The 14634-nt window shown below is 43.6% G+C and overlaps 1 protein-coding gene across 1 annotated transcript; it reads left to right on the top strand.

Moving 5' to 3' along the window:
- Positions 1-2788: 2788 nt before the first annotated feature.
- LOC128050081 (5-hydroxytryptamine receptor 3C-like) lies at positions 2789-9553 on the top strand. The gene is made up of 9 exons (XM_052642398.1): positions 2789-2855; positions 4157-4323; positions 4770-4814; positions 5539-5648; positions 7460-7629; positions 7953-8113; positions 8614-8818; positions 9020-9235; positions 9351-9553. Exons 1-9 carry the CDS (start codon positions 2789-2791, stop codon positions 9551-9553), a joined length of 1344 nt encoding a protein of 447 aa, XP_052498358.1.
- Positions 9554-14634: the final 5081 nt, after the last annotated feature.

Below are 14634 nucleotides of genomic sequence, written 5' to 3'. Positions count from 1 at the left end.
TATTTCTCCCGGCAATCTTGATTCCAGCTTGTGTTTCTTCCAGTCCAGCGTTTCTCATGATGTACTCTGCATAGAAGTTAAATAAGCAGGGTGACAATATAGAGCCCTGACGTACTCCTTTTCCTATTTGGAACCAGGCTGTTGTTCCATGTCCAGTTCTAACTGTTGCTTCCTGACCTGCATACAGATTTCTCAAGAGGCAGGTCAGGTGGTCTGGTATTCCCAGTCAAAGGCTTTGGCATAGTCAATAAAGCAGAAATAGATGTTTTTCTGGAACGCTCTTGCTTTTTCCATGATCCAGTGGATGTTGGCAATTTGATCTCTGGTTCCTCTGCCTTTTCTAAAACCAGCTTGAACATCAGGAAGTTCACAGTTCATGTATTGCTGAAGCCTGGCTTGGAGAATTTTGAGCATTCCTTTACTAGCATGTGAGATGAGTGCAATTGTGCAGTAGTTTGAGCATTCTTTGGCATTGCCTTTCTTTGGGACTCTACACATGAACATCACCAGATGGTCAACACTGAAATCAGATTGATTATATTCTTTGCAGCCAAAGATGCAGAAGCTCTATACAGTCAACATAAAACAAGACCAGGAGCGGACGGTGGCTCAGATCATGAACTCCTTATTACCAAATTCAGACTTAAATTGAAGAAAGTAGGGAAAACCGCTAGACCATTCAGGTATGACCTAAATCAAATCCCTTATGATTATACAGTGGAAGTGAGAAATAGATTTAAGGGACTAGATCTGATAGATAGAGTGCCTGATAAACTATGGGAATGAGGTTCGTGACATTGTACAGGAGACAGGGATCAAGACCATCCCCATGGAAAAGAAATGCAAAAAAGCAAAAGGGCTGTCTGGGGAGGCCTTACAAATAGCTGTGAAAAGAAGAGAGGCGAAAAGCAAAGGAGAAAAGGAAAGATATCAGCATCTGAATGCAGAGTTCCAAAGAACAGCAAGAGGAGATAAGAAAGCCTTCTTCAGTGATCAATGCAAAGAAATAGAGGAAAACAACAGAATGGGAAAGACTAGAGATCTCTTCAAGAAAATTAGAGATATCAAGGGAACATTTCATGCAAAGATGGGCTCGATAAAGGACAGAAATGGTATGGACCTAACAGAAGCAGAAGATATTAAGAAGAGGTGGCAAGAATACACAGAACTGTACAAAAAAGATCTTCACGACCCAGATAATCACGATGGTGTGATCACTCATCTAGAGCCAGACATCCTGGAATGTGAAGTCAAGTGGGCCTTAGGAAGCATCACTATGAACAAAGCTAGTAATAAATCAGTAAACAAAGTGTTTCCATGAGTTCTGTGAGCCATACAACAAACCATCAAACCTGAGGATGGAGTTGTGGGAACCCTCAGTTTATAGTCAGTTGTCCAGAAGTGTGGGAGACCTGGGCTTGTAATAGGCATCTGAAGTAAGGGGCAGTCTCATGGGAATGAGACTTTTGCTTGTGGGACTGGCACTAACTGTGGATAATGAATATCCAAATGGCTCAGTATGAGGGGGGAAGGAAAAAACACATATTTGGTGTCCAAAGTAAGTGTTTTCCCTTAAAACTAAGAAGTCCTTCACCAGGTAGAAAAACAAACTGTGTGACATCCATACTGTGGACAACTGCTCAGCAGGAAAAGGGGGTGGTACTGATACAGGCAACTATCTGGATGGATCTCCAAAGAATTTTGTTGAGTGAGAAAAGCCAATCCCAAACGGTTACATATGCATAATTTGGTCTATATAACATTCTTGAAATGACAAAATTATAGAAATGGAGAACAAGTGAGCGGTTGCCCGGTGGTAGAGTAATGGGGAGGGAGGTAATTATAGCTATACAAGGGTGACATGAAAGATCTTGGAGTTAATGTTCTATATCTTGAGTATATCAATAGTAATAGCAATATCCTGATTGTGGTATCTCAATATAGCCCATCCCAAAGTTTTCAATAAACTGAGTGTGAATCAGAACCACTTGGGGTGCTTTCAGACACACGTGCAAACCTCCAAATGATTTTTCAACTCACAGACATTACCTGATGATGCCAGGGCTGTAGGCCTTTAGAGACATTAGACAGGGAAGGGTAAGTGGGAGAGTTCTATTTTAGGAGAATGGCAAAATAGAGGATTACATTAGGGAAAACTAGATAGAGGAAACCTTATAAAGAAGCTGTATTGTGGTGCTAGCTGCAGGGACAGAGTTCTGATAGGTTTATGTCACAAAAAAAGGAGCGTAACCTCTCAAGCAAGCTTCTTAACTCAGTATTGACAGTAATCCCTAAGGTCCTTAGCTGGATAAAGGATATATTTCTAGGTCTGCAACAAAATAATTACATGTTCCTGCCTTGTGAAATCAGCAAGTGGCCCCACCACAAAAGAGCACACTCATCCCTTCCTGGTGGTCCATACACTTTCTCTGAGGCACAGTTCTTTCCAGAAGGACTTCATGATACATTTATTAATGACCTCACCTGCCCCATCTCCCAAGTCCCCCAGTTTTCCTGAAAGGTCCTTGTAACTCAAATTTGAGACCACTTATGTAGACAAAGATAAGTGGCCCAATTTTCTCCATGCCTAGAGCTCAGAAGGCATACTTGGACAGGGGCAAAGCAGGACACTCTGCTGTGACCTCTCTGGCCACAGCCTCTCACTAGGGAGTGGTCAGCTGTCATGAGCAGCATTTAAAACCAGGAATCAAGGTGTGGTCTGGACTCTTTTAAGTTCCAGGGTTTGGGGTTCCTGGTGAGTCCTTAGAGAAGAATCCAGAAGAGGAGGATGGAAGGGTGGTGGTCCACTACAGGGGGATTCCTCCTCTGCCTCAGTGCCAGCCTTCTGCTTCAAGGTAAGATGAGACAAGAACAGGGAAAGAGGGGAATACTGTTCTGAGAAAATTCCAGAAACCCTCTCATTCCCCAGAACTAGAAAGCACCCAAAGGAGTTGAGTTAAACATTTCCTTTCTCTCTAATATCTATGTTTTGGTTTCCTTTGGGAAACAGATGAAAAACCTATTTCACTAATCAGAACACACAGCTCCTGTCTCATTTGCCTGCATAGGCATCTACTAAATCGTCTGTTCTTCCATTTTACTGCCTCTCTGATTCCACTCCTTTATATTAATAATGTTCAACTTGTCCTTCTACCAGATTAGTAACTATGAACAGGGTAGTTTGGGTCCTTCTGACAATAACATAACTCCTTCCCACCTTGCTTTGGCAGATGTGGTAGAGAGGTGATATAGAGGAAAAGGACAGGGTTTGCTTCCCCCCAGATATGCTTCTCCTTAGTTTGGAGATGTACCTCATGAGATAATTGGAATGGGGAGATGTAAAAGAGACGTGGGAAAGAAAAGGCTGGGCTTAGCTACAGGAATAACCACAGTCACCTGGGGTTGGGGTACAGGGGAGGTGGGCAGAAGGACTTCAACATTTCATCATATAGCTCCATCAGCCACATGGTGGATGATCAATGAGATCTTATCAAGATGGTGATGATGAAAATGCCTCCCATAGATCTTAGAGGAAATCACTGAGTTTGAGAAGGTCACAGGGCACAGGACATTGTAGGTAGTCAATAAATTCACATTGCATACCACGTTCCTTAAGTTTCCACGTGTTTGACATCACACAGATGTTTGTGAAATGAGAAAACATGAAAGTGGGAAGGGAACATTGAGAAACAAAATTTTAGAGGAATTTTGTTCAGTATCTACAAGGAAGAATCATAATAGAGCTGGAGAGAAGAAAAGTATGGTTAGACAAAGGCCAAAACTTTAGGGTCACCACTATGGAAGGAAGAGGTCTCCCCAGAGAAGCAGTTTGCATACGGATTTGGGTAGGCTTTATACGGGACCAAAAGCACAGGAAGAAAGGGCTGTGCCCTGACTCAGCTCACCACATCAACTTCCACCATTTGCCTACCACACCAGCCCATCCTCCTCAGCCCTGGCAGGAAGAATGTCCCAGAGCCTTGGCCTTTGGGACTCTTGTTCAAGAAGGCGGGTGGTGGTGGTGGTTCACATGACCACCCCGTGTCCACATTTCTTTCTCTGCAGGGAGGCTCTCAGGTCCCAGCCCTGGCTCTCCTCTCACTTAGGAAAACACAAAAGCCCTATTCTCATCTCACAGGGTCTCTATTCTCTACAGGAAGGGCAAACACTTTCACCATCAATTGCTCAGGCTTTGACCAGCAGGGGGTAGACCCCACTGTCTTCCAGTCTGTATTTAACAAGAAGGACTTCCGTCCAGTCACCAATTTTAGCATCCCTACTTGTATCAACATCTCTTTCACCCTGTCTGCCATCCTGGAAGTGGTAAGTTTTGACTGCTATATTTTTCTATAGGTTGCCAATAGAAAACAAGAACTCTTTACCTTGTCAGTCCAGCGTTATAGCTGTCCAGTGGTAAGCAGTAAGCCTCCTGAATGGATTTTGTACAAGTGTGATGTTCATCCTATGGGGTTGAGGGACATGACAGGGAATGCTGCAGTGACATTTTGGCAGGGAACATTGTCCTTGAATCCTGCCCTTATAGGAATATTCCACTTAGAAAAAAAAACAACAACATATTCCCAATGGGCTCCCATGCTGTTTTTCCTCCTTATAGTTTCTGTGCAACCTGAATTTTTCTGAACTATCTTTCGAGACTTGTAATTGAAAAACTGAACATGGGACCACTTACGAAACAAAGGGAAGAGGTAGACTGGGACCTGATTTCATAGCACTAATGATCTTGAATGGGGTTTTTTTTTTTTAATCAGAATGCACAACTTCAGCTGCTGACATCATTTCTGTGGTTAAAGTTGGTATGTAATCCCAGCATTTTTCTCTCTTTCTCCTTGCCTGATTTTCTGGCTTTGTTTGCAAAAATCACATTTGTTAAAACTGACAGTGCCCAAGGAAATACAACCAGAATGGGGCCATTGCTGGTGACAAATAGCTTTCTGGGCTGCCAATCAATTTTGAAATTCAGATGGAAAAAACAGGAAAAAAAAGGGCAGTATAGTTGGAAACCCTTAAGTAAGCTTCAAGGCTCAAAAGTATCCAGCACCCCAGCTTAAGGTTTCCTGTAAAGGTTTTCCTATAAACCTTAAAGGTTTCTAGACTTTGTAAACTAGAGAAGAGGGACATTATCACCAGAGAGAGAAAAGGAATCAGAGTTTAAAAGGAAATGTGGCTAAAGAAAATTAAAAAGCAACATATATAACAATGTGCACAGTATGAGTCCAGATAAGTAAAAATGAATTCTGGAATATATATTTTTTCTAGAATGACGTATAAAAAACTGTTAATAATGGGACTGAGTTGGGGAGATGAACTGAGTTGGAGTGAATTAACGAGGGGAAAAGTTCTTTTTTATATTATATCTTTCTGGAGTTGTTGAAGTTTTATCATATGCCCATAGTACATACATTTAGAAAAAATTCAGACATATGTATGTATATTTTAAGGGACTCAAGGGAAGCAAATGCTGATATAAACTAGCTTCAGGTCTGAGCCATAACCATCTCTCTGCACCCTGTATCCTAGAGTTGGAATCACCCATTTATCAGCTGGGACCCACAAGAATGTGGTGATATCAAAAAACTCGCCATCACAGCTGAGAACCTGTGGCTCCCAGACATCTTCATCGTAGAATCGTGAGTATCAGGGCTGGGAAAAGCTGGGGGAAGACGCTTCTGCAAGGAGCAGGCCAGGGCAGTGCAGGGCAAACCCATGCAGTGGGGCTACTGAAAACTTACTTCAGAGAGGAGCACAGTCACAGCTCATCAACTTTTCCCCTAGAAATGAGAAAACGGTGGGCAGAAAACATGGCAGATCATCAAGACAGTATGGTACTGGTACAAAGACAGAAATATAGATCAATGGAACAAAATAGAAAGCCCAGAGAGAAATCCACGCACCTATGGACACCTTATCTTTGACAAAAGGGGCAAAAATATACAATGGAAAAGAGACAATCTCTTTAACAAGTGGTGCTGGGAAAACTGGTCAACTACTCATAAGAGAATGAAACTAGAACACTTTCTAACACCATATACAAAAATAAACTCAAAATGGACTAAAGATCTAAATGTAAGACCAGAAATTATAAAACTCCTAGAGGAAAACATAGGCAAAACACTCTCTGACATAAATCACAGCAGGATCCTCTACGACCCACCTCCCAGAGTAATGGAAAAAAAAGCAAAATAAATATATAAATAAACAAATGGGACCTAATTAAACTTAAAAGCTTTTGCAAAACAAAGGAAACTATAAGCAAGGTGAAAAGACAGCCTTCAGAATGGGAGAAAATAATAGCAAATGAAACAACTGACAAAGAATTAATCTCAAAAATATACGAGCAACTCCTGCAGCTCAACTCCAGAAAAATAAATGACCCAATCAAAAAATGGGCAAAAGAACTAAACAGACATTTCGCCAGAGAAGACATACAAATGGCTAACAAACACATGAAAAGAGGCTCAACATCACTCATTATCTAAGAAATGCAAATCAAAACCACAATGAGGTACCATTTCACACCAGTCAGAATGGCTGTGATCCAAAAGTCTACAAGTAATAAATGCTGGAGAGGGTGTGGAGAAAAGGGAACCCTCTTACACTGTTGGTGGGAATGCAAACTAGTACAGCCACTAGGGAGAATAGTGTGGAGATTCCTTAAAAAACTGGAAATAGAACTGCTATAGGACCCAGCAACCCCACTGCTGGGCATACACACCAAGGAAACCAGAATTGAAAGAGACATGTGTACCCCAATGTTCATCGCAGCACTGTTTATAAAAGCCAGGACATGGAAGCAACCTAGATGTCCATCAGCAGACGAATGGATAAGAAAGCTGGTGGTACATATACACAATGGAATATTACTCAGCTGTTAAAAAGAATACATTTGAATCAGTTCTAAGGAGGTGGATGAAACTGGAGCCTATTATGCAGAGTGAAGTAAGCCAGAAAGAAAAACACCAATACAGTATACTAATGCATATATATGGAATTTAGAAAGATGGTAACAATAACCCTATATGTGAGACAGTAAAACAGACACAGATGTATAGAACAGTCTTTTGGACTCTGGGAGAAGGTGAGGGTGGGATGATTTGGAAGAATAGCATTGAAACATGTATATTATCATACATGAAACGAATCACCAGTCCAGGTTCGATGCATGAGACAGGGTGCTCAGGGCCGGAGCACTGGGATGACCCAGAGGGATGGGATGGGGAGGGAGGAGGGGGGGGGGTGCCTCAGGATGGGGAACCTATGTACACCCATGGTGGATTCATGTCCATGTATGGCAAAAACCACTAAAATACTGTAATTCGCCTCCAATTAAAATGAATAATTTTTTTTTAAAAAAAGAAAAGATGGCAGAGCAGCAGCATTGGGAAACCTTGCCTTAAGACCAAAACTTAAACAGATGCCTGTCCCCACTTTTGCCACTTAGCATGGATGTGGATCAGACCCCGGACGGCCTCTCTGCATATGTGTCTAATGACGGTCGCGTTGTGTATAACAAACCGATGAGGGTGACCAGCATCTGTAACCTGGACATCTTCTACTTCCCATTTGACCAGCAGAACTGCACCCTCACCTTTAGCTCTTTCCTCTATACAGGTGAGTTGCACTGAGTAACTGGGGTAAAATGAGATCAACCAGTGGCGCAACAAAAAATCATTCAGGGGCCAAGTCATTTTTTTATGTATAAAAGGGGATAGTGGAGTATTTGCTAGTTGTGGGTGTGTGGATGGTGGGGAGAAGTTGAATTTTAGAGACTTCCTGAAAAAGCCCAAAACTGAAAGGAGGCAACTGGGCAGCAAGGAAGTCACATTATAGGACTAGCTGAAAAAGTAACTGAAACAGTCATCGAATCATCTCTGCAATCCCAGCATAGAGCAGGTGCTGAGCAGATATCAACTGAGCGTTTGTCTCCCCGGCAGAGGAAAGCATGTTGCTGGGCATGGACAAGGAAGTGTGGGAGATGATGGATAACTCACGTGACCTTGGCCGCACACAAGGAGAGTGGGAGCTCCTGGGCATCAACAAGGCCACCCTGAAGATGTCTGTGGGCACCAGTCTTTTTGACCAAATCATGTTCTATGTAAGGCCAGAGATTCCAGCATGACTCTTCATCCCCCATAGCTTCCTCATCAGACCCTTCTAAGTCTCAGAGCCTTTCACCACTTGCCCTAAGACCAAAAAAGTCCCTAGGTACCATAACCCTCACAGCCTTCCTCTCTCCCAAGTCCCCAAAGCAACCCCCATCTCTGAACCTATCATCCCTGGCCTAGGTTTTCTTCAGTGGGTATGGGGGAGTCCTATTTGTCACACAAAAGCTGCTCCTCCCAAAAAGAGTTACTGTTGGAGTGAGAACATCAAGAAAGGAAGGGGAGGGACTTCCCTGGTGATCCAGTGGTTGGAACTCTGCACTTCCAGTGCAGGGGGTGCAGGTTTGATCCCTGGTCATGGAACTAAGATCCAATAGGTTGTATGATGGAGACCAAAAAAAAAGAAAAGAAAGAAAAGAAGGGACTGGACTCATCCCTTGGTTTCACGTCAGTTCTAACTTCACCTGGTTCTCTGCTCTCCCCTCTCCACCAGGTGGCCATCAGGCGCAGGCCCACCCTCTACGTCATAAACCTCCTGGTGCCCAGTAGCTTTCTAGTCGCCATTGACGCTCTCAGCTTCTACCTGCCGGCAGAAAGCGAGAACCGTGCCCCATTCAAGATGACACTCCTGTTGGGCTACAATGTATTCCTGCTCAATATCAGTGACTTACTTCCTGCCACTGGCACCTCCCTCATTAGTATGTCCCCTACCTCACAGTTGGGAAATGAAAAATGAAAAAAAACATAGGCAGGGTAGGCGAGTGAACTGGCTAGATCTGCTGAGGCAGCTAAGGTGCAGTCAATCTTAAAAAAGGCTTGAGGTGTGAGACAGAAGAAAGGGGGCCTTGGTGGTCCCTCTGGACCTGACTCACCTGAGTGTGCTTCTTCCTGCCACCCAGGTGTCTACTTTGCCCTGTGTCTGTCCCTGATGGTGCTCAGCCTGCTGGAGACCATCTTTATCACCTACCTGCTGCACCTGGCCACCACCCAGCCCCCACCCATGCCTTGCTGGCTCCACTCCCTGCTTCTACGCCACCCCAGTCCAAGGACATGTTACCCTGCTGTGCTCCACAAAGAAAACACAAGCCTGGGCCTTATATCCACCCACCTGTCTGGTAAGAGAAGTCTACACTGCTCACCCTGTCTACACTGGGCCCAACTTCCCAGTCTCCCATTTCTCTAATCCTGTCTCCTTCCCATTTCATGGCTATATCTCTGTCCTCCCTATAGGACTGAAGGAGCCAGGAAAACTGGGAGGGAAGGAGTTGGGACCCAAAGAGGCAGAACTGAATGGGGGCTCAGGATTGACAAGAGCCCAGCTCGCTGACCTGTGGGTGCAATTCGGCCGCATGATGGACAACCTGCTCTTCCGCATCTACCTGCTCTTCTTGGCCACCTCTGTCACCACGATCCTTGTCCTCTGGAACACCTAGGAGTAGAGTTCTCGTGGTGCAAGAACACCCAGTGTTCAGGTTTCCTTGGCTTCCACTAACCATCCCAGACCCTGTTCCTCTGCTCCAGTTCACATACAACAGTCCCCAAAACATGCCCATGATCCCTGCTCCAACCTTCCCTGGGCTTAAACAGAACCACTGTCGATGCTCTCAGAAATGACATTATATTTCCAAAACACAATTCAGAATATACATGTTTATGCTAGAAATATAATTTTTATTGGAAAAGAAAGGCTTTATAGTAAAGACTACAAATATTTACCAAAAAGTAATTCATGTTGCTGGAGTAGAGGTCAGGGATTAAACCTCTTTTTAAAAATAGGCTAAAATACTTATTTATTATTTTAACAAATATTTATTGAGCATCTACTACCTGAGAGGTACTATTCTGAATTCTGAAGATACAGCAGTGAACCAGGCTGGCAAAAATCTCTATCCACAGGGAGCTTACATTGCGGGTGGGTGGAGACTGACAATAAAGAGAAGTGAAACACAGAGTATGTGCTGAGTGCCAAGGAGAAAAAGCAAAGAATGGGCAATGCAGGGAGGGAGCTGCAAGTTTAGAAGGGTGGTCAAGGAAGACGTCAGATAACTTCCTGACAGGCTGGCTCCTGCACGTTGTTCCATGATAATGCCAGTGGGGGACCAGTCTTTTCCAAGACTGGCTGTAACCAAGTATTTTCCAAGAGGTTTAGAGGTTATATAACTTAGTCAAGGTCATGCGGTTCTTGCTATTTTTAGTTCTTTTTTCAGGGATAGGTTTGTGCTTAATGAATGTTTACTGAGCCCAGGTGAGGGGATAAAAAAATGTCCTTGGGTAACCCTGTTAGAAGAGCTGACTCATTGGAAAAGACCCTGATGCTGGGAAAGATTGAAGGTGGAGGAGAAGGGGACGACAGAGGATGAGGTGATTAGATGGCATCACCAACTCGATGGACATGAGTTTGAGCGAGCTCTGGGAGTTGGTAATGGACAGGGAAGCCTGGAGTGTTGCAGTCCATGGGGTCACAAAGAGTTGGACACGACTGAGCAACTGAACTGAACCCTGTTGGAGATTTGAAGAATGAAGCACAATATCAGTCCTCAAAAAGCTTCTGGCACAGCTGGAGAAATAAAATACATGTGTAAATAACTTCAGTGAAATGTAGAACACGTTTTTAAAGTTTTGTTGAGCACCATTAAAGAGAAACTGCAGTAATTCCCTGGTGGTCCAGTAGTTAGGACTCAGTGCTCTCACTGCTGGGGTCCTGGTTGGGGAACTAAGATACACGGCATGTACAAAGCAGCCAACAGGAGATAGAGGGAAAAAAAACTGCTATAGAGTTCAGAGGAGAAAGGACTCTTCTAGCTGGAGCAATGGTTCTCAATCCTGGCTGCACGTCAGAATTATCTGAGGAAATTTTCAAATAAGCTTACAACCCAGGCTTCACCCTAGACCACCTAAATGAGAAGCTTTGGCATGGGTTTTGGTATGTTTGAAAACTTCCCAGGAGATTCTAATGTGCAGCTAGAGGTGAAACTACTGGGCTAGACATTAGGAAAGCTTTGTGTGGAGAAAGCAATGAATAGAATACAAGAACAGATGGAGACATGAGGCCTGACAGGACTGTCTGGTCACAATACACCTCTGGGGTTCAGTTCAGTTCAGTTCAGTCGCTCAGTCGTGTCCGACTCTTTGTGACCCCATGAATCGCAGCACACCAGGCCTCCCTGTCCATCACCAACTCCCGGAGTTCACTCAGACTCACATCCATCGAGTCAGTGATGCCATCCAGCCATCTCATCCTCTGTCATCCCCTTCTCCTCCTGCCCCCAATCCCTCCCAGCATCAGAGTCTTTTCCAATGAGTCAACTCTTCGCATGAGGTGGCCAAAGTACTGGAGTTTCAGCTTCAGCATCAATCCTTCCAGTGAACACCCAGGACTGATCTCCTTTAGGATGGACTGGTTGGATCTCCTTGCAGTCCCAGGGACTCTCAAGAGTCTTCTCCAACACCACAGTTCAAAGGCATCAATTCTTCAGTGCTCAGCCTTCTTCACAGTCCAACTCTCACATCCATACATGACCACAGGAAAAACCATAGCCTTAACTAGACAGGCCTTTGTTGGCAAAGTAATGTCTCTGCTTTTCAAAATGCTATCTATGTTGGTCATAACTTTTCTTCCAAGGAGTAAGCGTCTTATAATTTCATGGCTGCAGTCACCATCTGCAGTGATTTTGGAGCCAAAAAAAATAAAGTCTGCCACTGTTTCCACTGTTTCCCCATCTATTTCCCATGAAGTGATGGGACCAGATGCCATGATCTTCGTTTTCTGAATGTTGAGCTTTAAGCCAACTTTTTCACTCTCCACTTTCACTTTCATCAAGAGGCTTTTTAGCTCCTCTTCACTTTCTGCCATAAGGGTGGTGTCATCTGCATATCTGAGGTGATTGATATTTCTCCTGGCAATCTTGACTCCAGCTTGTGCTTCTTCCAGCCCAGCGTTTCTCATCATGTACTCTGCATAGAAGTTAAATAAGCAGGGTGACAATATAGAGCCTTGACGTACTCCTTTTCCTATTTGGAATCAGGCTGTTGTTCCATGTCCAGTTCTAACTGTTGCTTCCTGACCTGCATACAGGTTTCTCAAGAGGCAGGTCAGGTGGTCTGGTATTCCCATCTCTTTCAGAATTTTCCACAGTTTATTGTGATCCACACAGTCAAAGGCTTTGGCTTAGTCAATAAAGCAGAAATAGATGTTTCTCTGGAATTCTCTTGCTTTTTCCGTGATCCAGCAGATGTTGGCAATTTGATCTCTGGTTCCTCTGCCTTTTCTAAAACCAGCTTGAACATCTGGAAGTTCACAGTTCACATATTGCTGAAGCCTGGCTTGGAGAATTTTGAGTATTACTTTACTAGCGTGTGAGATGAGTACAATTGTGCAGTAGTTTGAGCATTCTTTGGCATTGCCTTTCTTTGGGATTGGAATGAAAACTGACCTTTTCCGGTCCTGTGGCCACTGCTGAGTTTTCCAAATTTGCTGGCATATTGAGTGCAGCACTTTCACAGCATCATCTTCCAGGATTTGAAATAGCTCAACTGGAATTCCATCACCTCCACTAGCTTTGTTCGTAGTGATGCTTTCTAAGGCCCACTTGACTTCACATTCCAGGATGTCTGGCTCTAGGTGAGTGATCACACCATCGTGATTATCTTGGTCATGAAGATCTTTTTTGTACAGTTCTTCTGTGTATTCTTGCCACCTCTTAATATCTTCTGCTTCTGTTAAGTCCATACCATTTCTGTCCTTTATTGAGCCCATCTTTGCATGAAATGTTCCCTTGGTATCTCTAATTTTCTTGAAGAGATCTCTAGTCTTTCCCACTCTGTTGTTTGCCTCTATTTCCTTGCATTGATCACTGAGGAAGGCTTTCTTATCTCTTCTTGCTATTCTTTGGAACTCTGCATTCAGATGCTTATATCTTTCCTTTTCTCCTTTGCTTTTCGCTTCTCTTCTTTTCACAGCTATTTGTAAGGCCTCTTCAGACAGCCATTTTGCTTTTTGGCATTTCTTTTCCATGGGGATGGTCTTGATCCCTGTCTCCTGTACAATGTCATGAACCTCCGTCCATCATTCATCAGGCACTCTATCTATCAGATCTAGTCCCTTAAATCTATTTCTCACTTCCACTGTATAATCATAAGGGATTTGATTTAGGTCATACCTAAATGGTCTAGTGGTTTTCCCTACTTTCTTCAATTTAAGTCTGAATTTGGCAATAAGGAGTTCATGATTTGAGCCACAGTCTGCTCCTGTTCTTGTTTTTGTTGACTGTATAGAGCTTCTGCATCTTTGGCTGCAAAGAATATAATCAATCTGATTTCAGTATTGACCATCTGGTGATGTCCATGTGTAGAGTCTTCTCTTATGTTGTTGGAAGTGAGATGGTAGGTGTTGCAAGTGGGCATCAGAGGGCAGACACACTGAAACCATAATCACAGAAAACTAGTCAATCTAATCACACTAGGACCACAGCCTTGTCTAACTCAATGAAATTAAGTCATGCCCATGGGGCCACCCAAGACGGGCGGATCATGGTGGAGAGGTCTGACAGAATGTGGTCCACTGGAGAAGGGAATGGCAAACCACTTCAGTATTCTTGCCTTGAGAACCCCATGAACAGTATGAAAAGGCAAAATGATAGGATACTGAAAGGGGAACTCCCCAGGTCAGTAGGTGCCCAATATGCTAGTGGAGATCAGTGGAGAAATAACTCCAGAATAAATGAAGGGATGGACCCAAAGCAAAAACAATACCCAGTTGTGGATGTGACTGGTGATAGAAGCAAGGTCCAATGCTGTAAAGAGCAATATTGCATAGGAACCTGGAATGTCAGGTCCATGAATCAAGGCAAATTGGAAGTGGTCAAACAGGAGATGGCAAGAGTGAACGTCGACATTCTAGGAATCAGCGAACTAAAATGGACTGGAATGGGTGAATTTAACTCAGATGACCATTATATCTACTACTGTGGGCAGGAATCCCTCAGAAGAAATGGACTAGCCATCATGGTCAACAAGAGTCCAAAATGCAGTACTTGGATGCAATCTCAAAAATGACAGAATGATCTCTGTTCGTTTCCAAGGCAAACCATTCAATATCACAGTAATCCAAGTCTATGCCCCAACCAGTAACACTGAAGAAGCTGAAGCTGAATGGTTCTATGAAGACCTACAAGACCTTTTAGAACTAACACCCAAAAAAGATATCTTTTTCATTATAGGGGACTGGAATGCAAAAGTAGGAAGTCAAGAAACACCTGGAGTAACAGGCAAATTTGGCCTTGGAATATGGAATGAAGCAGGGCAAAGACTAACAGAGTTTTGCCAAGAAAATGCACTGGTCATAGCAAACACCCTCTTCCAACAACACAAGAGAAGACTCTACCCATGAACATCACCAGATGGTCAACACCAAAATCAGATTGATTATATTCTTTGCAACCTCTGGGGTTACATTTAGGTAAAACCTTAACAAATGATCAGGGGAATTCCTTGGCAGTCCAGTGGTTAGACTGCT

This window comes from Budorcas taxicolor, chromosome 1, assembly GCF_023091745.1.
Source record: "Budorcas taxicolor isolate Tak-1 chromosome 1, Takin1.1, whole genome shotgun sequence".
NCBI classification, from domain to species: domain Eukaryota; kingdom Metazoa; phylum Chordata; class Mammalia; order Artiodactyla; family Bovidae; genus Budorcas; species Budorcas taxicolor.
This window is presented reverse-complemented; position numbering and strand designations above follow the sequence as displayed.

Excerpts from the sequence above, each read along its gene's own strand:
- LOC128050081 (XM_052642398.1), top strand. The coding sequence starts at position 2,789 with ATGGAAGGGTGGTGGTCCACTACAGGGGGATTCCTCCTCTGCCTCAGT. Across the intron at positions 4,324-4,769 it reads TGTCTGCCATCCTGGAAGTG|AATGCACAACTTCAGCTGCT; the intron begins GTAAGTTTTGAC and ends TTTTTTAATCAG. Across the intron at positions 8,114-8,613 it reads TTGACCAAATCATGTTCTAT|GTGGCCATCAGGCGCAGGCC; the intron begins GTAAGGCCAGAG and ends CCTCTCCACCAG.